The sequence below is a fragment of the Amblyomma maculatum genome, chromosome 2 (genome assembly GCF_055883805.1).
Source record: "Amblyomma maculatum isolate TAMU_Amacu chromosome 2, ASM5588380v1, whole genome shotgun sequence".
NCBI lineage: Eukaryota > Metazoa > Arthropoda > Arachnida > Ixodida > Ixodidae > Amblyomma > Amblyomma maculatum.
Window position 1 is genome coordinate 29,224,234 of NC_139345.1, and position 27,478 is coordinate 29,251,711.

Here is a 27,478-nt window from a genome sequence, read left to right on the forward strand (position 1 = left end):
TCTAGACTGTGTTGATGCGCTTTCACTTTGTAAGCAATATGAGTGCTATTAGGCAAAAATGCTGTTGCACCTCTGCGTGGCTGCCAGATGAAGACTAAAGCATAAGAACTGCCCCCTAACAAATGGCGAGAGAAAAAATCTGCACTATGATGGCAGTGTGGCAGGCGCGGCAATATTGTGAAGCAAGCAGCCAATGTGGATGCAAGGAAAGTTGCACCAAAGTGCGCAAACGGATATCAGCCAATCGTGTACCTGGCTAATCTAATGCAGTGTGCCAAGTAGGCCAAAATGCATATGCAACAAATGTAAAAGCATACAAAAATAGTGAGGTATAAAATCCAGCCAAAGTAATGCGAAATTAATCAGCGCATCTGTCAAAAAATGGGATTGGGAAAAACAAAAAAGTGTCATCCTGAATGTGCACCCTGCTTACGCAGTTCACTGCACCGGACCATATCAGTACCGGTCAATTTTTTTTTGTCCTCAAGGCTGCAGAAGTAGAAGCAGACGTTCTGCTGAAAGAGAATGAAACAGACCCTGACTGGTTGGTGTCAGCTGCAAAGCGTAGCGTGGGACAAGCGTGCGCCTGGAGCAAGGCTGGAGCACACGTGCCACGCGGCCCGGCTTGGGCTCCTCGAGGGGCATCCAACCTCACGCAGCATGGCAGCCGTAAAGGCATCCGGCTGCAGGTCATGTTCCTCGAGAAATCCCTGCAGGCCCTCAAGCTGCTCGAGGAAGGCCTCGCAGAGCCCCAGAGCAGAAGCATTGCAACCTCGGATGACCACCACGAGCTGCAGGGCAAGTGCCCGCAGGCGCAGAAGCCGCAGATAACCCTCTTCAGATGGACGCAGGCCTAAAAACTGCCGCTGCAGCACAAATGTCTGCTGCAGCAGCTGCTCCAGCAGGGACCGCAGGGCAGAGCCTTGAAGGGGGGATGCGGCAGACAGGTTCAGCCAGCTCTTGTTGGACATAATCTGCAGGGAGAAATACCACTGGTCCAGTCCCTGTGCAGCCTCCTCAACTGCATTCTACACACTTGCACCTCACACCCCATTTCAAGGGAAATCAAGGAGCTACACAGCGTTATACCTTTGCGAGCAGCAGCTGGCACCGGATGTACAGACTGGCACAGGTGGCTGCAGCTGTCAGCTGAGGTTCAATCTCAGCCAATCGCTCCAGGTCCCTGCACCAAAAGCCACATTAGATGCGATGCCCATCGTGTAAGCTAGCCACTACAGAACTAAGTGTGCCATTTCTCTGTTCAAACTCTACACTTTCTGAACCAGCTCTTGTGCTGCACTGCACTCCATAGGGAGGGCACTATGCCAGTCAAGCACAGACAGCAGCAGCAAATGTCTCAGTAGTCAACACAATGAAGAAGTGCACTTGCCTAACAGACGTCTCTAGCCAGCCCTGCCTGGCTGTAGGGTGTCGCAGCTCGGCAGCTGACACCCGCTCCAGGGCCTGGTGCAGGAAGCTGTGTGACTGCACTAGAGAGCATGACGCCGCGCCTTCCAACGGACCACTCTGCTGGTTGGGCAACTGCAGCTGTGGGGGAACCAGGCTGGGCAGAGAGTCCTTGAGGTACGAGTAGTGCCGTAGCGTATGCTCCTCAAACAGGGGCACCATGGTAGGGCAGCCCGCAGCCGCATTGAACACCAAGATCAGGGTGCTCATGTCTGAAAACGCCACTAGTCAAGGCTTATGTCTGCTAGACAGCAGCAACGAAAACCACCATGCCAATGCCACCACCAAGGATACAGGCCGGGTCCTCCACATCGGGCTCTGGCAGGTCAAAGTATGCGTGGATGCCCAGAAGCTCAGGAACCAGTGGAAGCGTCAGGTATGGGTGTCGTAAACCCAACAATCGCAGACACCTGCAGCCAGAAAAAAGAGCCGGCCAACCAACATTTTTAGCAGCAAATTCCCCACGAACAATAATACAGTATTCCACGTTTACATTGCAGATGCAAGGAGGCGCACAGCAAAAAGAGAATAACTGTGCCAATCACCTTCCGCCTTTTTTATCAGCCATTCTTAGATATAATGTTCCTGCACTTTCCAATCAACACAATTCAAAACATTATGAAAACAACTTTGTAATGCACAAATAAAGTAAGTAAAACCCTGATATAGTACCAACTCAAGCAGGATTGCTAAATACAGTAGCTGACCGATTTTTCAGATTCCGATAATTCGGACTTGCACGATATTTCGGACTTTATTCGGGAACTGCCGTGAGCTTTATAAGATTGTGTACATTTTCACGATCGCTATTTTGAACTCAATGGTGTCCAAAAGTTTAATTTTTCGGACCAAATTTGGCACCTGCAATACTGTGTAGATCGTATTTTGGCCGAAGATTCATTTTTTTGGTGACTTAGAGGCGAGACGGCATCGTCACAAACAACTGGCTTTGCGCGGCCGTGAAACCTAGGCGAAGCAGTCATTCGGACAGACTAGCTTGGCTTTTTGTTCATCAATGTTTGAGGTAGTGACAATAAGGAAGCGCTCGTAGTTGTCATCGCAGTAGCCTACAAACATCTCGCAAGTGGATTGAAAATGGAAAGTCAGCATTGTCCGCTATGGCTCGCTCTGCCGTTACCACCCGTGGCCGTGGGGAAAGCGGGAGGAGGAGTCGGTGTAGTCACAGAGGAGGCTCTCTCGTTCTGCTTGCATTTTTTCCATGAGTTCCATCTCGTGGTCTTCGCTACCGTCATTAATCATAGAAACTGAGTATTATTGCTTCGCGCGGTGCGTGTATTCATTCGTGGCATGAGCATGACCTGCAGATCGGTCACAGTATGTCGCGAAGTGGAATGGACATGATGAAAGCAAGACTGTCTGGTATATTCTAGATGGAGGCTTATAGTGGTTATAGCCTAGCACGATCCACTTCTGTGGGGCATCACTGCGCATGCGGTGACCGCCATGAGCGAATAGCATGCTTCCCTGAGGCGAACACGCCTGCCGTGTCAGCACCAATCAGAGCGCGCACAGAAGATCACATTATCAGATCGCACTATGTTCTAACTCCCTATTATCGACATATAAATGAAACATGGGGAGCGACAAAGTTCATTTTGTAAAGGCGATTTTTCGCAAAAAAAGATTTTTTTTTTTAAGTTCATAGATTTTTGAGACAGTTCGTTTATTCGAACGATTTCCAGGTCCCAACGAGCCCAAAACTCGGTCGCCGACTAGACAACTTCTAATAATATTTACTCGCTCAAGATGAATTGATTGGTTTCCCATAAAACCCAATGTAAAGAAATTTCACAACTCTTCCGCACGTCCTTCGGTTAAAATGAGTTGCCGCAGCGACCGCAAACCACGGCAACTTTGCGCAACGTGCTCACAGGGCATACGCACAGCTCTGTGAAGAGAAAAAAATGTAGCGTGCTTCTGCACAAGAAAAAGCAACCCCACAAGACGGCTTTCACACAACATCGTGAGACAACTGCTGAGAAGCTGTCTTGCGGGAGGGAGCATGCTTTTTTTTGGGGGGGGGGGGGGGGGGGGGGGGGGGAAGCTCTCTTGTCAGTGTGAAAAAGCAGGGGTACAATCACACTGATGAAGATCAGTCAGATCTTGGCATCACATGCGCGTCGCATGCCACATGTTGCCTCCAACATATGCATAAAGTGCATTCGCTCATGAACCTGAGGCTTAAGAAGCCTGGGCCCACATTTTAAACTGGCAAGGTGTCACTGCAGGCATTATCGTGGTGCAGAGATGGCCAGAGATCAGCACTGTGTCCATTGCCTGAGGCATATGTGGGTGCAAATGAAGTGAAACAAAAGACACACACAACTACATTGTCTGGCTGCCCTCAAAGTGCTTGCAGCAGGATGGAATCTCAGAAAAAGAACAAAATATCAGCCATTGGGGAATGCAGTGAGAGAGATGAGACTCTCAAAAAAAAAAATAAAACTAGACTAACGAGATTTTCAAGTAGAATCTCGTTACAAGGCAAGAGACAGTCGGTTATAAGAGACACTTGAAAATGGTTTGGTTGGTTTTCCTATGTTTGCCATGTTAACAACATTGCATATAAGCGACATGGTTACAAGAGACACTCTGTTACCAAGGACAACTTTCGCAGGTCCCTAAAGTAACTTCTTCATTATTTATAAGAGACACAACACAGGTACACTGATGCAACGCAGCTGGCTAGTACCAACTCGTATGTGCGGAAGTTTAGATTCCCTTAACTAAATTCTGTTCCATATCAGTGTCATATTTTTGTTGCAGTTTGTCAGGAACCGAGAAGGAGGGCCTCCTCTTGACTGGGAAGTCAAAATGTCCTTATTGTTTCAGTCACACAAGAATGTAATGACAGTGGCTAAATAAGGATATTCTGACTTTCCAGTCAAGAGGAGGCACTCCTTATTGGTTCCTGGCATAGTGCAACAAAACAGGACACTGATATGAAGCAGAATTTAGTTAAGGGAATCTAAACTGCCACACATAAGAGTTGGTAGGAATTCTTTGGTTACAAGAGACATCTTTTTGGGTCCCTTGCGTCTCTATTGTAACAAGGTTTTACTGTAGATGGTTTCATGCTTTGATTTCAGCTCAGTTGATGCATAGTACAATAGATGCTCTGTAATATTTCTCTCTCATGGAAGACTATTTTACTGATTGTTTCCAGGACACTTATGTGTATATATGTTGCCATACCTGGCATGGTCACGTATCTTTTCTTGGAACACTTCTATTAAAATGAACTTTTGACAAGAAATGGAATACATTTCAGTAACCTAGAAACAAGAATACATTGCCCTCACACTAGTGGCTAATTTCTTGCAGCAATGTGCTGCTGACGTGCTGGCAGAGCACTGCTCATTACGCATTGCTAGGAGTAAGCTGCTTTGCCAAGAAGCTGAACAGCACTATGCTTTAGAGCTAGCCGCTGCCTACAGTATGTCTAATCTGGTGTCTGTTCAATGTTTTAGGGGAAATCCCAGCTTAGTTAATGTAGGGCTTTATATATCTATGTCAGGTGGTCTTTCATGTAATACAGCAGCTTATGACAGTATGCTAGTGAGCATGTCTGAAATAAGAGGCACAAATTAAGGAGCAGTAAAGTGCATGTCAGTGATGGGTGAGAGCACATGAATGACTATCCACAAGAGAAGCCATAGATGGGAGCCATTAATGCTGTCACATCATACCTAAAAGGCGGGGCTTAAGTGTCACTCAAATTAATTTGCTTAACAATAACACATATTTTTTCTTTAATTTCAGGCACAACATGCACCTCCGAAATATATATGGTTCCAATACCTAGTTTGCCTACAGGCTATTTCTCTATGCATTGTTCTTTGCAGCCACAGGTGTGGTCCGAGCTAGCACAGCAGTGTCTGGCTCAAAATGCAGGGCCACAGCCTTGTTGGAAGCCCCACAACAGGCTGAGAACTTAATACATGGGGGCGGACAGCACTGAACTTTGAGACACCCATGCTTGCCATTGTTGTTAGCCAAGGTTTTGCCACCAATGGAACAAGATATCCCTCCAAGCCCAATAAATCCATTTCGGGGATGTTTCTTATCAGCACCATGAACATGTTAAGCACCCTTTACTTTCACTACCATTAATATCATTACCATTAAATTACCAGGTGGAAGCCACATCTGACACAACCGTCATCATGTGGGTGCCAAATGGACATGAGGCCATTCGACAGCATTGAGCAGCTATCAAAGAATCTCTGGGCAGGCATCATCTATTGCACTTAAAAAAAGGGATGGCAGATTACATTTCTGCATTGACTATTACAAGATCAACCAAGTATACCTCCAAAGAGAGCGCTTGTCCTGCGGGTAGCGCTTCAGGTTGTCCAGGAGGGCATCAACGCACGCCTTGAGGCCTGCCTTGGTCGACAGGCAGCACCCACCAAGCACTTCATGGAGGGCTTCCCGGATGTCCATCGATGAGTCCTGCACAGTGTGACATCAGCTTGCAGAAAAAAACCAAGCACACTTCTTTCATTCCAGTACCTAGCAGTGAGACAAACATCGTGTGTCTTCGCTAGACATATTGATCATCCCAATGACTACAGGTGCCTATGGATGCGTGTCAGACATGGTGCCAGAAGCAGGGTGGCCGCTACAACTGTATACTCCGTGCACAGCCCAGAGGTCATTCCCAAAATTGCACCTGGGAGACGAATTAAGCCATTACAAATGTCTGCCTACTAAAATGCAGCAGACGGCCCTTCTTGAATCAATGAATCCGGGGACTACAGCTTCGCATCCAGCCTCAAGGGAGAAAAAAAAAAAAAAAAAAAAAAAAAAAAAAAAAAAACACACCACATTCATATGGGGACCCATTTTTAAATGATGGGTTGAAAGTCACCAGAGATTCTTTGGTCATTAGTTCTAAAAGACAAAGACCTGATATTACTGCAAGGCCACGGGGGTGACATCATGCACATGATGAATACACTAAACACTCATTAATTCAACCTTCGAGGAACCACAAAAAATGTGTGAATGAACTGAAAGTTGAAATTATTGAATGGGCCTGAAAAAAACTACACAACTAATTTTGGCTGATGAACATTTGCATGATGTTTGTCTGAATTTGAGATGAGATCCACATAAGAAGGACAATTTTCCCTAGTTTTGGCAAGCACTTCGCTTTACATGCACTGTTGGAAATGTTGGAGAATTGCTACAAAATCGTAAAGGCCTCTGCTATCCTTACTGCAGCCGAAGTGCAACGCAGTAGCAGTGGTGCCTCTTCATAAAATGGTTCCAACGTATCTTGAGGATGCTTCACCACACAATCAACTTTGTGGAACTGCATGCGACTAGCGCACAGTTTCAGCACACCTGTTACACAGCACATGGATGCACGCGAGTGAAATATTGTAAGCGTTAGAATAGCACCACGCTATCCCAAAATAGGAATAAATTAAAGAACAGTGATGCGCCAAGAGGCATCTGAAACAGCATGACTGACCAATTTGTTCACTCAATCACAGGAGCAGGATGGCATGAAGGTGAAAGCAAAACCGAAGCTATGCGACAGCTTTATTTCGGAAATGGCAAATTTCCAGCTGCATCTAGCTTGCAGTCCTTGGGGAAATCACCTTCAGCAACAGACAACTCTGGTGCCAAAAATGGATCATCCAAAAGTGTTGGCAATTCGGAGCCAGATACGACTTTTTCAGAATTCATGCCGTGTTGTCTGCTGCACTGCACCCTCTGCGCACAGCTGCGCAAGCCGATGCTTGCGGTGGGAGCGCAGTGCAAGTCACCGGTAGTAAGGAGAAAGTCTGTGGCAATATGTCAGATGGCCTAAAGCAGCATCCAGCAAAACTGGTCTGTTTGCGCCGCCACAAGTTCGAATATATCTTGAGGCTATAAGCGTCTTAGCTTTAATTTCCAATCCTGCTTTCTCAGAGGCTGGGGAACATCAACGGACAGAAATCAATGCCCAAAGGACCGCTAACATGACAATGCAGTGCGCAACATGTCTAGACTTGCCCGGAGGTGGGGGAGACGCCCCCACGGCGCCACCTACTCTCCTCTATGCCTGGCTCTGTGCCAACTCGGCAACAATCCTACTGGTCCAAAACAGTAAGAATGCATGTCACACTTCTCTTTACCCCTCAGCCACGGTGCACTAGTGCACTTTGAGCTCCCTCTTCTGTGACATCACAGATCCTCTGCCTCTTTCTTAATTCATTTCTCCCCTCCACGTCACAGCATAGACAGATGAACACCGAGTTTTAGTCTCATGGTTGTTTTAATGTTAATACATCAACATTAGAACATTAAAATGAGGGTATTACTGCCAGCAGATAATTCTCCAAAATGTCTTTTTTTTTTTTTGGGGGGGGGGGGGGGGGGGGGGGGAGGGGGGGAGATCAAAGGAGAATAGGAACCTTAGTCATGAAAAGCAAAATGAGAATTCCCCACTATTTTAACAGCTCTATGAAACTGGGCATAGTTGTAAAGCTATCTTAACTGGCAAATGTATGTGTATATATATTTATATATATTCTCAATTCTACCTTGAAGAAGGACGGTCCACCGTCCGAAACTGTTGGAATAAAATAGATAATCGGGAAAGTTGTGTGACATCCTGTTATATATATATCCACCATCGGCGCGTTGTTTTTCCTTCTGCTTTGCATTTAATGCTCTTTATTCCAATAATCACCATAAGACAAAATTCCTGTAAATGTCAACAGTATAAACAAGAAAAAAAAGGTTTGCCTTGCACTCATAGACTGTTCGCTCCTTTAAATGCTATATATATATATATACTGTGAAAGAAGGCTAGGTTGGGACGGCAAGGCCAGCGATGCCTTGTCTAGCGTTTTAATCCGATGACAAAAACCCACGCGCGTGCCGGAGCCGGCGCCACGGGACGATGATGATGGTATGTACAAATGAAAGAGGAAGATATATATATTTGGAATGGGTTAATCACATTTAAGTGTGACTGCATTTTCAGCCCATACCTACACTGTATCAATTATGATTGCGTTATTCACTATGGGTAATCATTGCTATATATATATGCCCATACCTGCACTGTATCAATAACGCAATCATAATTGATACAGTGCAGGTATGGGCTGAAAATGCAGGCACACTTAAATGTGATTAACCCATTCCAAATATATATATCTTCCTCTTTCATTTGTACATATATATATATATATATATATATAGCAATGATTACCCATAGTGAATAGCGCAATCATAATTGATACAGTGCAGGTATGGGCTGAAAATGCAGGCACACTTAAATGTGATTAACCCATTCCAAATATATCTTCCTCTTTCATTTGTACATACCATCATCATATATATATATATATATATATATAATATATATATATATAGCAATGATTACCCATAGTGAATAACGCAATCATAATTGATACAGTGCAGGTATGGGCTGAAAATGCAGGCACACTTAAATGTGATTAACCCATTCCAAATGGAAACATGTCATGACCAACCTCAAGCACTGCTAGGACCGTTTCGAGCTGGTCCTCCCGCAGCACAATCTGGTTGCTGATGCGGCCCAGGCACTGGATGGCTTTGAGGCGCACCTCCTCAATCTCGTCATTGAACATGTCAACGATGAAGTCCAGCGACTGGGCCGCAAAGGAAGGAAACTGCAGCGCCAGGCGACACAGGGAGTCCAGAGACGCCAACCGCACTTCTGTACGCGACCAGCAAATTGGGGTAACACAGTCAACACTGATCTTACTACTATACCAAAAAAGCTAAATGTGACATTCTTGTTTGATATTCAAATGTCCACGAGGCAACAGCCACTATGAAGACCTAACAAAGCTATATTAGTACTTAGAAGGAAAGAATAGATGAAGGAAAGAAGAATAGAAGCAGGAGCTTAAAAATCAGCAGAGTCAAGGCAGAAACACAAAATCAATGATAAAGTGGGGAGAAGGTTATTGAAACCCTTGCTGAAGTGCAAATAAAGTGCCAAAGCGACAAAAGCAACTTCAAGGTTTTTGGGAAATTCCAAGTTGACAGTTGCATAACATTCCTGAGAGTCCCTTGTCTCTGCCCTTTTTAAAAGCACACTGAGTGGAACCACCTTAAAAAAGCAAAAATGAAAAACTAGAACCAAAACTCTCAGAGATCATGCTTTGCATAACATAGAGATGACATCGCAAACATTACAAGGCACTCATAGACAGTGAATGGCTGAACTAGAAACTGAAAATGAAGAATCTTTTCACGAAATGCTTGAAACTATTTAATAGAACCCTCAAAATTTTGTTAGTCAAGTCAAAACCAGGTATCAATGCAATAGGTGTGCTCATGATGTGAAAAGTGCAGCATTGCTCGTAGGAATAACCAGGACCAATTTGGACTGAAGTCATATTTAATACCAAACTTAAAATGAATTTTCTGTCAAATTACGCATCACATGGCTGCGAAACTTGATGGAAGTAAATGGGCATGGAAGAGAAACCTACAGCACCAATTCCAATAGCATATTCTGACTAACCAGAACAAAGGCAGTCATAGACGTAACGGGAGACCCTAAAGGTTTATTCTAGTCTATCCTGAGTGCTCCTCAAGCAACTGTGGCCGCTCCATTATTTTCGCAGCTCAGCACAAAGGTAGCGGTGATCAAGCTATAATTCAGTAATGAGGCACTTCTGATCACTGTCGTGCCTGTCATTGTCCACATGCTCGAGGCGTGTAGGCACCCCTTTTCCATGAAATTCAGGCTTTGTTAAGTGTATCTGGACAATTGCTGGCTCTGTGGACCATACTTCGACGTGACGCCCATTCATATTAACCGATGCGAGCCTGCCAAAATTCGAATTATTGAATTATCGACCTTTCGACGCTGCAGACTTACACGGCCTCTGACTGGGACCTGGTCTGAATTATCTGAATTAATGATGGTCTAACTGAAAAGATTTTACTTCAGCTTCGGTTTCGCTTTGCTGTTAGTACACAAAGATGACAGCCTGACCAGCCAGTACAAGCAAGCAAAGTTAATCCAACTCAGCACCATTTTGGATGATTGGCGCGTCACAGGTGTTTTCTTTCAAATTCTTTTTCTATCACCAGTGCCACTGAGCCCAGTTGAGCCACTTCCTTCATTTTGGTCACAGAGTTAAAAAGCCAACCAGGGAGAGTGATGTCACACACTCAGCCTCCACAAGCCATTCTCCACTGAGGTTACTGACTTCTCTCCCTAGGGACCCCTTTGGTCCATGTAGTCTCCAGACTGCAAGCTACATAGCTTGATTTGTAGTGTTTTTATGAATGCGCATGCTACGGGCAGTGCCTCCCTGGCAAAACGTGAAACGAAATAGTCTCAAGTTTCAAGGAGCAGCAAGTGAGGAATGTCTCAAATTTCAAGTGCATGCGTGATACTGCATAGCAAACAAAAGCTTTCATAAAAGTAGAAAACATAAAGTAAGCGTTTCTACTTCTAATCTCGGTTTCATCATTAGTGGCGATTAAGGCCTCATTTGTGCCCGGAGCTTAGCATGAAGTGTCGACAGCAATTGATCCATGGAGGGAGGCCTAGTAATGGGGTGAAAAGATAACGTGGATCTACTTGCATGTTTCACTTTCCTGCACAAGGGGACATGCTGCAGTCATGTGCGCTAAAAATCACGTAATTCATCGGCGGCAAGCACTGATGATTCTTTGTGTGTGGGGAGGCAACTGAAAAGAGCCCACAGTAGTGTCCGAAGGTTGTGCTAGCTCTACAAGGTGCTTTCCCTAGTGTCATGTACACCCGCCCACTTTTTTAATCTGAACGCACGAGCGTCGACCGTTGAGTCGATAAGCACCATATGACGGGGTACAGTAGCGAAATCAGCGAGAATACGCGCATGCGCGCAATGAGCACTTCGGTGCAGCTGTCCTCTGAGAGGCTGTTCTGGGAACGGGACCTCACCCCTGCTTCTTTTGAGCACCGTTATAGTCATCACCATTTTTCTTTTCTGAACGCTTCCAAGAAGTTAAATAAGCGGTCAGGAGGTAGCGCTGGATGGAATGCGATATACGCCCGCTGATTAACTACATGCGTATCAGCATTTTGTTTCTTTTTGCTATGGATCACGTAGAACTTTCCCGTGGCAAATTCTTTCGCTTACTTCGCTTATCAATTTACACCTTCCTCTCATACAGGAAAGCAGGCGGTACCACGTGGCCTTTTCTAATCTTTTCCCAGCGGCATGTAGAAAGCAGAAGGAAATGCGATAACGCACAAAAATGCAGGTGGGGTTGGATCCGGTTCCCGTAACAGCCTGGCAGAGGACAGCTGCACTGGAGTGCTCATAGCACGCACGCGAGTATTCTCGCTCATTTCGCCGCTGTGTTCCGCCGTACGGCGCTTATCGCCTCGGCAGTCGACGCTCGTGCGTTCAGGTTAAAAAAGTGGGAGGGTGTACCCAACATGGTCGCATAGCCCTGGTGGAAGCTTTATATGAAAGGGTCAGGCACAAGTAGTTCACCTCAGCACAAACACAGCCCAATCTCCTGGGGCATGCAAGCGAGGTTCTGTTGAACACACTGAAGCGATGGAGCAAGCATCCAAGATGTTCATGTGTGGCATCATGATATTCCATTCAATGCTGCCTTGTCACAAACAATAGCGACTCAAAAACAGATTCAGCAGAGGTCTGGCTAGTTCGGGAGACAAATTAAGTGAAAACATTTGGGGGGCTAAGCTTGCCAGCCTACAACACTATTCAGTTGATTGGCATTAGTAAACTGGCATTAGTGAGGCCTGGAGCAGTAGCACTGTTATGGCATTTCACAAGTGACTGTAGTGCAAGCGGCGAGGCTCACAGGCCCGTCTGAGCATCTCTAAGCTGGTGTGCATGCTGACCCTTCTTTTGCAGACATCCGTTTCCTCATACATTATATTCAGCTTTCAAATCTTTGTGCATCTTCATGCAGCAGCTTCCCTGGTCCCCTGTGTGTCATCACGACATTTTGAGCAATTACAGGCAGCGCCGTGACTTGTGGTGGGCCTTGAGGTGATGGCTACATACTTCTGTTAAAAGGACGATGACCACTGGTTGTTATCAAATTTCAGTTCAATATTTAAGTTCACAGCACAAAAAATTGTAGGACATCACTGTAAGCCCGATGTTTGAAAAAGTGTTTCAATGACCCTTTAACTCTTTCCCTACCGTGGGCAAAATGGAAGTTTCAATAGATTTATTTTTCTGTAAAACCTATCACCTCTAAAATTTTATACAATACACGAAAAGAAAGCTAAATAGATTCGCTTTTTAGGCATACAACTTTGAATATGAAGTTGTGGTTTGTAACATACAATATAATTTCCCAAAAAAGCAGATTTTAGAAAAAAATTAAACAAAACTTGACGAAATGCACTTGTATAAATGCATTATATTGGCCACTCCCAGTGAAAAAATAAAAGTGCAGTATTGAATAGTGTTCGTGATGCATAATCAGCAATCAACAAGGGCCACTGCAGAGCGCCATGCCGAAACAGATGCCCGGTTCCCTTCTTGGGCAGAACGCCACTAACTGTTCTGTGGGAGGCAAGATAATGTGCCCAAACGATGTTGACACCCTGAGATTGAGATAAATGACACAAAAAACACAAACAAAACATCCAGAGTGGTCCTAGATGCACGCAAAATATGCCAACAAAGTGTAGCGGTCGATGTTCCAGGCTGGTTTCTATCGTTGTCGGGGCTAGAACTGAATTCTGACGATAAGGCCGCATCTTCAGAGTCACTGCTGCTTGGGTATCGATAAAATCGGTCGTACACAGTGCGGGATCGTGAGATTTGTGACGTTTCGAAGCGCGTGTCGTCGATGTGGATGCCGGCATTCTCACATGCGACTCAGACACTGTAGTGCCTACAAATACAGACGCTGTCTTGTGCTCGGAGCGCGTTCAAAAATAGCCACCTTGCGGGAAAAAAATAGAAACGGCAATAAAACCTAAGGTTCAGTTACCCGACTACACGCTAGATGTCGTAGCGTGTCTGTGAGTGACCTGGAAAGGTTCAAAATTTGCTCGCGAAGTCATCTTTGGCAGGCTGGAGTGCGGCCGCCGGTAATCCGGGCTGGTTTCCGTCGTCAGCGGGGTCGGAACTGAATTCTGACGATAACTGGCAGCATCTTTAGGGTTGCTTCTGCTTAGGTCATCGATTAAATCGATCGCAGATAGTGCGTAGCCGTCAGATTTGCGATGTTTCGAAGCACGCGTCGTCGACGCAGATGCCGCCATTTTCGCATGCTACCGAGACGCTGCTGCGTGTTCGGAGCGCACTCAAAAATAGCCGCTTCGTGGGAAAAATGTAAACAGTATCAAAATGGAAACTTCAGTTATCCGACTACACACAAGATATTATAGCAAGTCCGAGAGCGACGTGAAAGGGTTCAAAATTGGCACACGACGTCATCGTTATCGGGCTAACGATGCTCAATGGGCACGGTAGGGAAAGAGTTAAGCAGGAAAGGCTTGTTGAGAGCAGGTAGACCAGCTAAAAGCTTCTAGTTTTCATCCTTTTTCGCTGTTGGCTGTTGGTGAAACATTGGCAAGAAAAATGAAGCTTTCTGTCAAATCCACAAACCCGACAAGAAACACTTAGGCAACCTCTTACTTCTACAAAGTTTCTCACAAGCTAAAAAAGGTATCCCAAAAAATACGGTGTGAATGTGACGTTTTTGTATACAACTAGTGGACGAGTATACGAGTACAGTAGTGATGAGCTGTGCAGTGCCTAGAAAAGCGCAGGCAGGCATCACTCTTTTACAGACTATATTATTATTTTTACCACACCCCTACCCTCTCCTGTCTTCCTATCATTCCAATCTTTTGTTTCCTCCCATTGTCTACTCACTGTCCCTTTGTTCTGCCAACATACCTCATGTCCCTACAAGTGTGATGGCAGATGCCGCGGCTCGCACAAATCTTCTTCATTTCTAATTATTTAAAAAAAAAATCATTTTATTGATGAATATGGTGCTTTCAGCCCCTCCCAATACTTTCTGGTCTTTGCAACCACGCCCCCAACTCTGAACGTAAACAAGCCAGCAAAACCAAGTATGAAATGAAGTTCCCAAAGTCTGCGTGATAACACATTCAATCCCCATGTTCTGTTAAAAAATATATATCTCGAATACAGGAAAATGATTAACCCTGCGAGGGTTTTTTGCCATAAATATACAGCGGCGGTTTTCTGCCCCGCAAAATCTTTGCCATATGAGAATGGTTTAAATCCTCCCCTTGAAATTTTCGCACCCTAATGACAATGCACACTCATTGAGAGTTGGCAAGGGGTCAGTGGCAATGGTCTTGTGTGGTTTAGGCTTCCCCCTTCCCCACGCGATCCCAATGAGGCGAGGCTTGATTTTTATCTTTATGGCCACTCACAGGGGCCACAGAAGCTGATTTCCATCTTTATTGGGGCTGCTGTTACCTTGTTTATCATTCATGGAGGTATTATCTATTAAGGCTTTCCTTGTTACCGAGTTTCCTGAGATTCCCGAGTTTGCAGTGTCCAGAGATGTTGACTCCAAAATACGGTTCCTAATTTTGTTTTTACAACTTTCCCACGATTTTACTCATTTTGTACCTTCAAAATCCAAAATAAAGTGATTTGACAACCTGGGAAAGTTTCTAAAAAAAAAAAAAACTTCAAGGTGTTAAATAAGTGCCTCAGAGAACACAGCAAAACATTGTAATAAAATATAGAGGACAACCTGGCTTTGCATGCTACAGACAGCAGGAACAATTCCCCTTTGTTTCACCCCACTAACATTATTGACATAGCAAAATTCAGAGATGAGCACAAACACTTGAGGTACTTCTAGTCAGAATGAGAGCAGTCCTGCCCAGGCGACCAGCTAGTGCTTTTGACTGAGAAAGAATGGTGTTTCCCATCTGGGATTGAATGGCAACCTGGATTTGACTCATTTTTTTTTTGCATGTGCATGCTTGCACAAAGAAGTGGTTTTAAGTGTGTGGATGAGCCAGAAATAAATTAATAGTGAATAAATTGCTGGTAGCGTGCACGTGTGTACATGTGAGTGTGTGCGTGTAAGCCCATGCCTGCTTTCTGGTCCTGCATCTTCTTTTCTGATGGTTCACTTTTAGCTAAAACATGAGCCAACATGAACCAGCTTAAAACATGGACATGAACCAAACATCTGAGTTATAAAATGCCCCCTCCCAGCCCCTGGAGAAAAAGAACTGAAAGAACAAAAATGTGGTGAAGACTAGTGAAAAGGCTCTATCACACAAACAGCAAGGACCCTATGATGACTGCACAGCCTCGGCATGCAGGAACAACAAGGCTCAAGTGAGGGGAAGGCACAATGGTGCTGAAATGAGACTGCTTCTAAAAAAGAAACAAATAAATAACCAGCGATGCACCAGTCAATGTCGGAAAACAGTATTCAGCTGGATTCAGATGGATGACAAAAGTGCAACTAATGAACACTGTCGCAATGGGCTTGCAGCAATGCTCAGAAACTGCAACCATGAGGCCAGGCTACTTTTTAGCCTAACGACAGAAGCCTTCCAATAATTGTCAAGCCTGTCATTAAGTGCATGTCAAAGGTGTGCATGTTACAATGCATCATGCAGTAGACGAGAATTTCACTCGCCCGCTCATCTTGCCGGGGACTGCCTGACTCAGGCTCCCTTGGAAAGCCCCATGTGAAATATCACAAGCGGCTTTTCCCGCATATCACGGCTGACCAAAATGAGGAGGCGAAGGAGAGTGGCAAAGGCTACCAAACGAGTGCCACGTATGTGGGCGTTTTTGGTATAAAACACGTTATAAAATGGTGAAAGAAACAATAAGCTTTAAGGATGTAATTGTTCAGAGGGTGGTTGATCATCTTGTTCTCATCACATGTGGTGTGGGAAAGCCCACTTACAGAACTTCGCACCATGTCCAAGAGCTTGTGTCAACGTCTGGTTGCGGCCAGTTCAAATGATAAATTAAGGAGAAGAAAGCAAGCTCTCAAGCTCACAATAACTTGCCCACTTATCGTTTTGCCAAGGTACAACTTAGGAAAGTGGACAATACTCGGAAATCCTCAAACATAAACCAAACAATAAACAATCAATTCCTAGCCAAACATTTGAATATTCAAACACCCTACCAATGATCTGTTGTACAACCCTCTAGAAAAACATGAGGTGCCTGAAAATTTTTTTTTTATCATTACATTAGTGTTCTTTAGTTTTTCTTCCTGGGATCCCAGTGTCAACCCTCACATTACAACTGTGCTTTTTTTCTTTTGTCACCATTTTGCGGCAGCATAGTCAACCTTCGTGGTTGCATTGCATTCAAGGTAAACATTGCAAATCTTTCCTAGTAAGAACACAATAATTATGCTAGTCTACATCTCTACAGCATACTAAAAGATGATGAATAGGATATCAGCCACACCAAGGAATTCGTCCTCGAGGCCGTGCACGAAGGCCCCACAGGCCCCTGAGCCCATAAGGCTGACACTCTGGGCATCCACTTCTTCCCGGGGAGCATCATCCGCCCACCTCTGTCCTGATGACCACTCGCCGCTCTCGTAGCTCTCCCGCTGGCGCTCGTGGGCTGACTGCTTGCGCTGCACAGTTAGGCACAGAGCCAGAATATAAAGGCACTACTGCTGAAGGCACACTGAATGTGCACAAGCACAGACAGATAACCACAGGTAGATACTGTGAGGAAAAATGCAACATAGGCTGCAGCCACAAAAAGACCCTCGCTGCTATTTCGCTTCACCAGCTTGAGCTTGTTGCTTGGTTGGCCCTTCCCACGGCTACTTAGGTTTCTCAATGCTTGCCAGGACTCATAAACGAGGCTGAAAAATGGAGACTAATGAATAGACCTAACTAGCAAACTGAACGGGCAATACTGACTGATAATTAAAAGACAGCAGCATGAAAAAAGTTCAACAACAAGCTAATAAGAGAAGACAGCCTTCTGAAAATCTTAGAGCTGCGCGATGTGCATGTCTCATTGAAAGGGTGGCGATGAACATGGAAAGAGAATGGACCAGCCTATTGAGAAAAGGAAGAGAGGGCTTTGAAAGAGTTGAGTAGGGAAAAGTAAAAAATGCTGAAAAAGCACAAGATTGGGCAGCACAAAAAACAAAGCAGCAGCGGCAATAAGGTAGCAGAGGCTTTGCTGCACTTGACAATGTTGCACACATTCCTGGAGTGCTGCCTCTCAAATAGTAATGACCGTGTTGGCTGCTTCCATATTTTTGTGGGTCTCCTCGATTTTCTTCCGAGTCCTTGGCTGTAGCTGACTCGAATAGACCGAGGTCTCATCATAATCATAATTTTTTTTTTCTATTCACATGAGGTCTCAAAATCCCCTCACGTGTCAATCGATTTCAGCAGGATCGCAAAATAGTTCAATATAGTATTTATCATTCTACATATAAAACATGCCAATAGATAAGGTTACCTGTGACTTGGAAGTAAGTGTATGGTGCATCAACACTAGCATCACACCTTCTGAAGCAACATACTATCTGCTGGTTTACTAGTAGCGTGCCGCTGGATGGATGCAGTTAAACCTAGCCTGCTTTGCAGCTTCCCCACATGATCAGTGCTGTACCGCACGCTGGCTTCCTATCACAGCAGTAGCGTGATGGAAAAATGGTACCGCCAGACTAAAGTCTGTCTCCAATCAATTGACCGAGTCCTCGAGTGAGTTTGTTTTCCTGTGGCTGGCACTGCTAGTAGGTGCCCAAGGCCATGCCCGACACAGCTTATAGCCCTGTGCGCAAAGATTCGAAATTTCAAATACGAATCAAAAAGATTTAATATTTGATTTGAAAAATTGACATCTTGAGATTTCTAACTATTCAAGTATTACCCCCATACAATGAGAATTTTTAAATTATTTTATTCAAACACTGCTGAACATTCTAAAGTCTTCAATACAGTAAAATATTTTTAATTCGTTCCCTGTATTTTGGAAATTTCGAACTAGAAACGCGGTCCCCGCAGATGACCGTGTAAGTCTATGGCAATTGACACTCGTTAAACTGAATATAAGTGAGCTTGCACCAGTCAATTCGGACAGGACAAGACGTTGAGGCATGACTTCCGCAGCCAGAAATCCCGAAAATAGACCTCCCCAAACTGGAATCGCATGGAACAGTGGTGACCGCACACTTCCTGCAAGCTATGGCAGACACAATGACGATCAGGAGTTCCCCATTTTGGTGTGTGCAACTGTCAAATGTTTTTATTTTAGAAAGGCATCAAGCTGTTCTAATGCCTGCCTACATGTATATTCGCAAAGAGGCCACCAGGTGCCTATAGCTACTGGGCCACACTGAGGTAAGAGTAGCAGAGGCCTTTATGATTTTGCAGCAGTTAGTCTACATTCCCAGCAGTGTGCGTAAAGCAAAATATTGTTGTCGGTCGATTTTCATTTCAAATGCCAGCGCCCATCATAAAATTACTGGTCTTTGGCAGTTTGTTCAGGTCAATTCAATAACTGCAATGTTCACTTGATACAAACATTTTTTCTCACTCCTTAACGGCTTAATTAACGAGTTTATTGTATTCTGCAGCAGTACAACAGCTCCACCTGTGTCAAGCAAGTTCCTCCTGTACAATAAACCAGTATACATTTCATACTAGATTTTTCAGTAGGGCATACAGTTCTGTGTCATTTGAGATTTTTTATTTTATTTGCAAATGCCATATGCAATTCTGAAATAAACAAAACTAACAATTTTTGCTATACATATTTTACTGTTTTTTTGTCTCTTTTTCACTTATCGGATATTCGAAGGCATTTTGTTAGCCCTATTCATATTCCATTCTTGTTTAGAATTTCAATTAAAAGCATATCTTGCAAAAATAAATAGCAGCAGCATGCAATAAGAAACAGCACCACATGCACAGGCACGTGTGCAGTTCAATATGTCAAATATTTTGTTCATGTGCATTCAATAAATGCATTCATCAGTGCCATATTTTTGCATCAGATTTTCAAGGGGATTCCCTGACTATTGAACGTAAGTAACAATTTGATATATTCAGGATATCTGGGATTAACAGTATTCGTGTTGGCATTACATAGTACATGTAGATATGGTAACCGTGATGCAGCAGCCAATGAATGCTGCACTTCCACTACAAACCAGTATCCACAGTAAAGCAATGCCTGCAAACATATCACTGACCATTCAAAAGAATGATGCGTACCCTTAGGTTTGACATGAGCTTCTTGTCCAGGGTCTGCTCCAAAAAGTGCAAGCTCACATGCCCCATGGTTCCCTGCAGTGGGCAAAAAAAATGTTGAATTTTAAAAATGTTTCCTAAAAATCCTCCATCACACACAATATAAAGTTGCCGATGATCTCATCGAAATTCAGAAATAGGACTATGAAGCCACTTTCCTATGCTCCCCAACAAATTAAAAGGTAACTCCAGAGGTTTTTTCGACATTCGAATATTCTAGTAAAAATTTTACTCTAGGCTTTCCCCTCCACCCTGATGCATTCCACCAAATTTCGGCACCGTGCGATAGTTCATTCGCGCACAACACGATTTTGAAATGTGCAGCTTTCGTGGCTTCAGTTGAGACAATTTCTGTGGGCAACACTGTGATTGCGATGTCACAAGAACATTATACTACCCACGTTACTGTCCACTTCCTGTGCGATCATGAAAATTTGAAGCCTGTATTAGGCTATCTAAGACATTTTATGCAGTGCGTCATGATTTCCATACTTTATTTCCGCCATCTAAGGTGCATGCGAGTTTTTTCCAATACTGCATGTGACGTCCACGTTTCGTCAACCTGTACGTCGTTTCTGGCCATGAAAGCAGTTTCGGTTTCGATTTGCTGTGCTTCCCTTTTAAGAATAGTTCTACTTGGAATTCCGAAAAACGGTTTTTCGTGTTGGAGTAAATGTAATGCATCAAAAAACTCAAAATGATGAAAAACCACCGGAGTTGCCCTTTAAGCTCTGCTGCCCCCCCCCCCCCCCCCCTCTCTTCCCATGTGGAGGATGCTCACCATCAGAGATGCTGCTTCCATACGGACACTCATGGAGAGATCCCCAACCATTTGGCAGATCTTGGCAAAAGCATCATCTGCCAGCCGAATCTGCTCTTGGCTCTTGCGCACCTGTACAGGACTGTGGGGACAAAAACAAAGCCAGGTCATGTCACTTTGCTATGGCCCGCTAAAACCAAGCTGTTAACGACACTGTACTAAGTGACCATCAACATGAGGCTCATCAAAATTCAGGGATTCCTCCGAGCACGCGATCAAGGGCTGCAATGGGCTGCACTCCAGTTGCTTTAAGCAACACTTCTGCCAATATTTTATGAGAGAAGCAGTAGCCACATGGGGACACCACCAAAGGAAAGATGTGCACTGCAGCTAAATCCACTGTGTCTCGTTGAAAGCATGGTTGTATCTCAAAACCGTTCCATTCAAGGAATTTACAGGAGTAACATTTGGTGAAAAAAAAAAATGTATGGTTAATTCAGACATTTTTTCTGCTCCTTTGAGGGCCGAATTAAGGAGAGTTTGCTGTGTAACGCAATCACAAATTGTTCAAGCCAGCTACCGAGAAGACGTCCAGGGCTCAGAAAACAATATGGCAATGGCTTACAAAAAAATTGCAGCAATGGATATGTCAATATTATTTTAGGTGTAATACTTTGCAAATGCACAGAACATCATAGACCACAGCAAAAGCACTGATGCACTAAGCATGCAGTCTCCCACACAGCTGCGGCCGCCATCATCGCCGCACCATCGCTGCTTCAAGTTTCGTGTTGCTGGACTGTTCGCCTTTCTTTCCGTTCCCTACTCTAATCAACTGTTTCAGTGCCTACTTTTCTTATTTTTCTTAGGCTTATTTCCAGGTTCATATCCATCCTCTACTCTACCCATGAGTGTTGTGCAACCCCAAGGTCACTAAAAAGTTGGCTTTTCCTATAAGCTTGCGAGGCTGGTGGTAAAGGCCATTTTAGCCATCTTGAGGAGCAGTGACGAGAAAAAGTTCGCGCTAGACCCGCACAAAAAAATTGCATTATATTTATGTAAATATGGTAGTAACCATTAAAAGCAAATGTAGACTGAAAAATGTGGCTAAGAAACAGCCCAGCTAAGCTGTTTTTCTAAATAGAAAGCTAGAAAGACCTATAAATGGAATTGATCTCGGGACTGTTTACGTGGTCCCTACAGTGAAAAAGTAGTATTGTACTCAGGCATATGATCAGTGCTATAAGATGACATGCTCCTCGAGAACTTTGTTTCCTTAATATTATTGCATATATGCCCTGCGTCACTGGATGTTGAAGAAGACGACAATCAACAGCAGTGACACGGAAGGAAGAAGCTGTAGCAACGGTAGTTGGTGCTACGAGAAGGTTGGTGCTTGCCCGAACATTCACTCAAGTCATCAGCCGATGTGTTCTCGAGCTAACCTTCTTGCGACGTATCAATATTATTGCTAGGTCAATCTCATGCGTGAAAAACAGTGAAAGCAGTGCAAACATTGTTTTATTTCTTGTTTCTTTTTTGTTAACACTCCACTGTGCACAATAGAGAAAATTAATGTCATTCCTTTAGTATGCACTATTTTGAGAAAATTTATATCTGGTGCATTGTCCTTAATTTTTTAAAAAAATTTGGGCCTTAAAATAGCCGACGGGTAATTCGGACTCCAATAATTCGGACTTGTAGGATATTTCGGACTTCAGTGAGGCACCGTCAGTCACCCCATAGAAGCGCATACATATTCGCGACGGATATTTCGGACTTTAAAAGTACGAAAGTTTGATTTTTCGGACTAATTTCAGTCCCCTGCAGGCCAAAATCTGCCATCTTATCGGCTTTTCGCCGGCGCAACAAGCGCCATCTTGGATTGAGGTGGATTGGCTCTGCAGTTGGATTGGCTTGACATGGTTTCGGTGCCCCATTTTTGCCAGGAGAGGCCCCTGCAATCTCTGCCACTTCGAGGTGGCAGCCGGATTGTCATCGCCGTCAACCTGCTTTTGTCGCCAACGCTGACGCGGGCAGCTATCTCTTTGTGCTTTGTCTCATACGTCCGCCGTGTTGTCACACGAGTTTCTCCGACCGCGTCAACCGAGTGGACCAGGGGGTGATCAAAAACCTTAAGGTGCATTATCGGACCCGTCTTCTGCGGCGCACAGTCCTTTGTTTTGACAACGGGAAAAAGTACGCCACGGATCTTTTTGCGGCGGTTAGCATGCTGGCTGACGCGTGGAAAGCAGTGAGAGCGGAAACGGATTCTCCGCCGATGAAGTCGATGACGTAGAAGACTGCAACGATTCTGAGGATTTGACTGCAGACAGTGGCGAAGACCTCATCGTTGACCTTCGCGGGAACGGAATGGACATTCCAACGGGCTCCACGTTCCGCGAGTTTGTTGAAGTGGACGACGGCCTCGATATGTGTGCGGACCTCACGGACGACGAACTTGTACGCCAGGTTCTTCAACCTGAAGACGAGTCGGACTCCGACGACGACTCGGGCGGCCTACCACAGCCATCGCTTGCACAAATTACGAACGCTGTGAACTTGCTGTCTAGCGTGTACAGCGAAACGACAACTTTGGCGCAAATACAAGCGCAAATCGTCGCCAGCAAAAGAAATTTGCCGCAAGGTAAAATCGGCGACTTTTTTAAGCCGATTTCCTCTGAATAAAGTGATTTTTTGTGCTTCACGGATTTTTCGGACTGTTCGATTATTCGGACCATTTTTCGGGTCCCTTCAAGTCCGAAAAAACGGTCGGCGACTGACTGCATTATTCTGATAGGTGCATCCTGCAAACCTTAAAGATTATACAACTAAATTTGGTCTTGATGTGACTATAAGTGCACGAAACAAAATCCCTGTTTGGCCAAAAATAAGATTAAAAAGACACAAAAGAAAGTTACAAAAAAAGACAACACTAAGAGCCAGAGCCTGTTCACACTACTGGATGAAAACAACCTCCACGATCTTATTAGACAGCCTCATCCCATCTATGCACATGGTGTCTTCAAAAAAGGAAACTTATAAAGAGCAATGCATTTGCAGTGAAAATGCTTTGTTACTATTACTACACCCCGAGACTGAAACTGCAAAGCCTGCCTTAAGAAGAAAAGAAAAAACGGGCCTACCAGCTTATGCAAGACTGATTGGGGGTGATGATGTAGTATGATGCATCACATACTTGAAAATGGGCCACATCTAAACTTCTGATATCCGCCACCCACCCCCAGTGCTTTAACAGTTTTCATTAATAATTTCTGGCTCTGATTTCTAATAAGTGGAGAAGAAATGATCAAGGCTGCTCTAACAGCCAAAATAACATGATAATGATTGAGAAGAAAATTGCCATTTTCAATATGCCTCTCTAGCAGAATAAATCATGCGTAACAACTTACTCCATGCTACACATTGCATAAAACAAACTATAAACACAAACTGCCCTGAAAAACTTCAGAAATCATTCGTTTGTGTGGACTTCTTTTCATGTAAAACGTGTTCTGTTCCACTGGTTTTTTACCGTGAACAATACATAAACTATCCCAACAAGCTAAGCTTCTTGAACCCAGAAATCATCACATGATTATGCCATGCTTTTACCCGAATGACAACAAAATCCTATGCTCACTGTGCCTCCATGAACACATACAATACACAAGATATATTGTTGTAATGTATGCAGTAAAATGTAATGGCCCTCATTATGGTATAAGCTTATTAAATATAATGCACACCAGCAGCTGACAAGACACTTTTTAGGTGACATCAGTGTATCGCTGAGCAGATGAGGCCTTTATCAGCTTTGGTCAGAGTGTATTGGCCCAGCAAGCAGCCAAATGAGCAGGGTACTCACTTAGCACGAAGTTTAGGGGAATCCCCCAAGGTAAATAGAATTTGCAATATGAGAGTGATTACTGATTAGCATCCTCCTAAGCCCAGCCATAGAGCTACAAAGAAAAGATCTATAGCTTTCTCACAAACTTTGTAATTAATGAAAAATTTGGGGTTTGGGGTTCAAACATGGGAACACTGCCTTTCCGGTGCAGTCACTCTGCCAACCGAGCTAACCAGGAAGGCTAGCAGATGGTAGAGAGGGTTTTTCTTTGTAGTCGTATGGCTACGCTTAGGTAAACGCAAATGAGTAATCACTCCCTTATTACAGGGTACTCACTTGTCACCATGCACGTGGCTTATCACTTGAACCAGCTTCAGGGCAGCTATCCGCACACTCTCGTAATCGTCACTCAATGCAGCCGCCACGTGCTCATACAGGTGCACGTCCAGCTTCATGCCTCGCTCATGGAGCCGGTACTGCACAAAAAGGAATCTCCTCAGGCCAGGCATCGGCCAGCCATTCACCTAATCAGAGCTCAACAGCCGTACAGCTGCTCCGAATGCAAGCCAAAGACCAAAACTTCTCTCAGTACACAAAGCTTCCCTCAATACTAGCTTGAACACAGTCTTCTGCAGGGCAATTAGGTTGCAAGAATAAGCCCTGACAAGTGTGCTGTCTTCTCAACTACTCCCAAAACCCCCGAAGAAATGAGATGCACCATCATGTGCTTGCACAGTGCAATTCAGGCGCTTCACAGAGCAGTGGCAACTGGCCACAAGGAACATAGCAATGGAATCGAGAAGAGCCAGCAAGCAAGTGCAACCTTCCATGCAACTATATTCGCCATGTTTTAGAACTTCTCTCAGTGTATGGGCAGTATGTTTTAAATTCGGCAGAGACACGAGACTGCCTACATGTGAGAATGCGAAAACATTAAGTCGCTCTACATTATTTTGCTTCATAAAGTGCCAAGTCATGCTCCATTGTATATCTACGAGCAAAGACCCTGACTGCAGGTCATGACTATGCATAATGTTTGTACAAACCATACACCTTACATTAACATACTTTGTGAAGTGCCAGCCACCCAGTCAGTGCCCGGTCATGTCCCCAACCAAATGCCACCTGCCGGTGGCATGATCATTGGGTACGCTGCTCTAGTTGGCAGGAAAGATGTAAATATAAAGCCCAAATTCAGCCACAGCATATGAATGTGCCTGCATGGTCTAAGAGGAGTGTGTCAAACTCGGGAACCACGGATACCAGTGGCTTTGATTCTCATCTAAAATGTGCTGCCCAAGTTGACAGCTCCTGTAAATTCTGCCATTGCAAGTGATCCAGTGATGCCACATAAACTGCCTGACCAGTTCACCTACAATTACCACCTGACAAAGGCATGCTCTTCGGGAGGATTGGACAAAAAGAAACACCAAACAAATGCAGAAGTGGGGATCTTAGGGCTAGCTCATTAAAAACAGCCCCATCACAATTATCCAATCAGCTAATGATATAGTGTATCATGGGGCCATGTGCTAGCAGGATTCGAATGACACATCTCGAGGAGGGTAAGGCAAAACTGCACCGCAGCAGCAGCTGACCATGGCCTGGAAGGCCTCCGTGCGAACGCGAGGGTCCTGGTGGCGGCTGTAGTCACTAAGCAGGGCAGAGAGGGCATCAGACCGCCCATCGGTGGGAAGCAGGTCACTAAGCAGGCGCAGGCATTTGCACTGCACCCGATGGTTGCTGTCCAGCAGTGTCTGCCTTGCCAGTTGGGTGGCCCGCTGCTGGATGCGCTTGTCGCCAGCTGACAGCCGCCCCACGCAGTGCAATGCATCCACCAGGGAAGCCAGCACCCCATGTGACGTCTCCGCCTTGAGCAGCGTGGCCAGGTCCTCCAGTGTGGCAGCCGAGTCCAGGCTCTGGCTGCTGGCCAGCTGGCCCAGCACCGAGGCTAGCTTGGCTCGTGCCACGGACTCCCTTTCCGAAGGGAAGTGTTCCAGTAGGGACCGGTACACACTCAGCGCCTCTTCCGGCTGCATCACAGTTCTCCTGGTCACCCTCAAACAAGACAGTAGTACAAAGCAATAAATGTGTAATTAATGTGCAACTATTTTGATGAGAGAACTAATCCCTCAATTCCATGCCTCTATTATCTTGTTCACATTCATTAGCACACTGCCGTAACATGCCACATTATGCCAAAGACCGCCGGACCTAAGTACCTATAAATTCCTGCTTTAACCAAGCCATACAAACGTACTTGCAAGGCTTATGAGTACCATGCCTTACTCGACGCCCAGAGGTCATGGAAGATTCGATTCTTATCAAAGGAGAAGCCCAAGACGACAGCACCTGACATGTTATATGGCCTTGCGATTTATTTAATATCAGTTCCTTAAATGGCCCCGGAGTGAGTCGCAAGTACAGCAATTTTAACTTGCCAGTGAAAAGAAATGTATATGGGGAGCGTCTCCTAGAGTTTACAGGTATAGAAACCTGGAGCAACCTACCAAACTACCCCATGACTTAAAGACTGTCAACATTTCCTTGGAAATAAACAATTGCTGCCTTAAAATAAATGACACACTTTTAGCTTGTTTCCACTTTTTACTACATTTCTTAGATATCTGCCCGATATTATTTGCATATAGCTCCATAAAAATATTTCTTAGATATGTGCCAGATATTGTTTGCATGCAGCTCCATGTATCTTTCTTTACAGAATACAGATTTCTACATTTGCAATTATAGCAGAAAAGCTTTTTATTCAAAGAGTGCATACCGAAACCTATTTTTCCTCTTTCGTGTGTTGAACACTTGTGAAGCTTTCAAGAGACTCACTAGTTACTTTGTCCTAGCTATTTATGATGCTGTTTTTAGTTTATATATTTTTCAATATATATATACATATATACGTCTTCTGTTGGCACTTTTACAAGCGTTGAATATGTCTAACTTTAAGCATATTAATTTAGTCTAACATCTTTATTTTGATGTACTATTGCCTGCTTACTTGTATACTTTTTTTTCTATTAGATCCACTACCAGCCGTTGGTTTTAAGTCTGAGTAATGTTCATATATATTTGTACAGCAACGAAGAAAGAAAACCACAGAGATAGAGAAAGG

The 27,478-nt window shown here is 44.5% G+C and overlaps 1 protein-coding gene across 1 annotated transcript in view; it reads right to left on the reverse strand.

Moving 5' to 3' along the window:
• The window catches only part of IntS4 (integrator complex subunit 4), a 34,771-nt gene that overhangs the window by 1,588 nt on the left and 5,705 nt on the right, over positions 1-27,478 (reverse strand). The window contains 13 exon segments of the mRNA XM_084593635.1: positions 537-594; positions 597-639; positions 642-974; positions 1,090-1,183; positions 1,391-1,679; positions 1,762-1,877; positions 5,801-5,943; positions 8,988-9,193; positions 16,923-17,097; positions 19,706-19,777; positions 20,523-20,643; positions 24,688-24,827; positions 25,950-26,384. Coding sequence (XP_084449761.1) covers positions 537-594; positions 597-639; positions 642-974; positions 1,090-1,183; positions 1,391-1,679; positions 1,762-1,877; positions 5,801-5,943; positions 8,988-9,193; positions 16,923-17,097; positions 19,706-19,777; positions 20,523-20,643; positions 24,688-24,827; positions 25,950-26,384 — 2,225 coding nt within the window.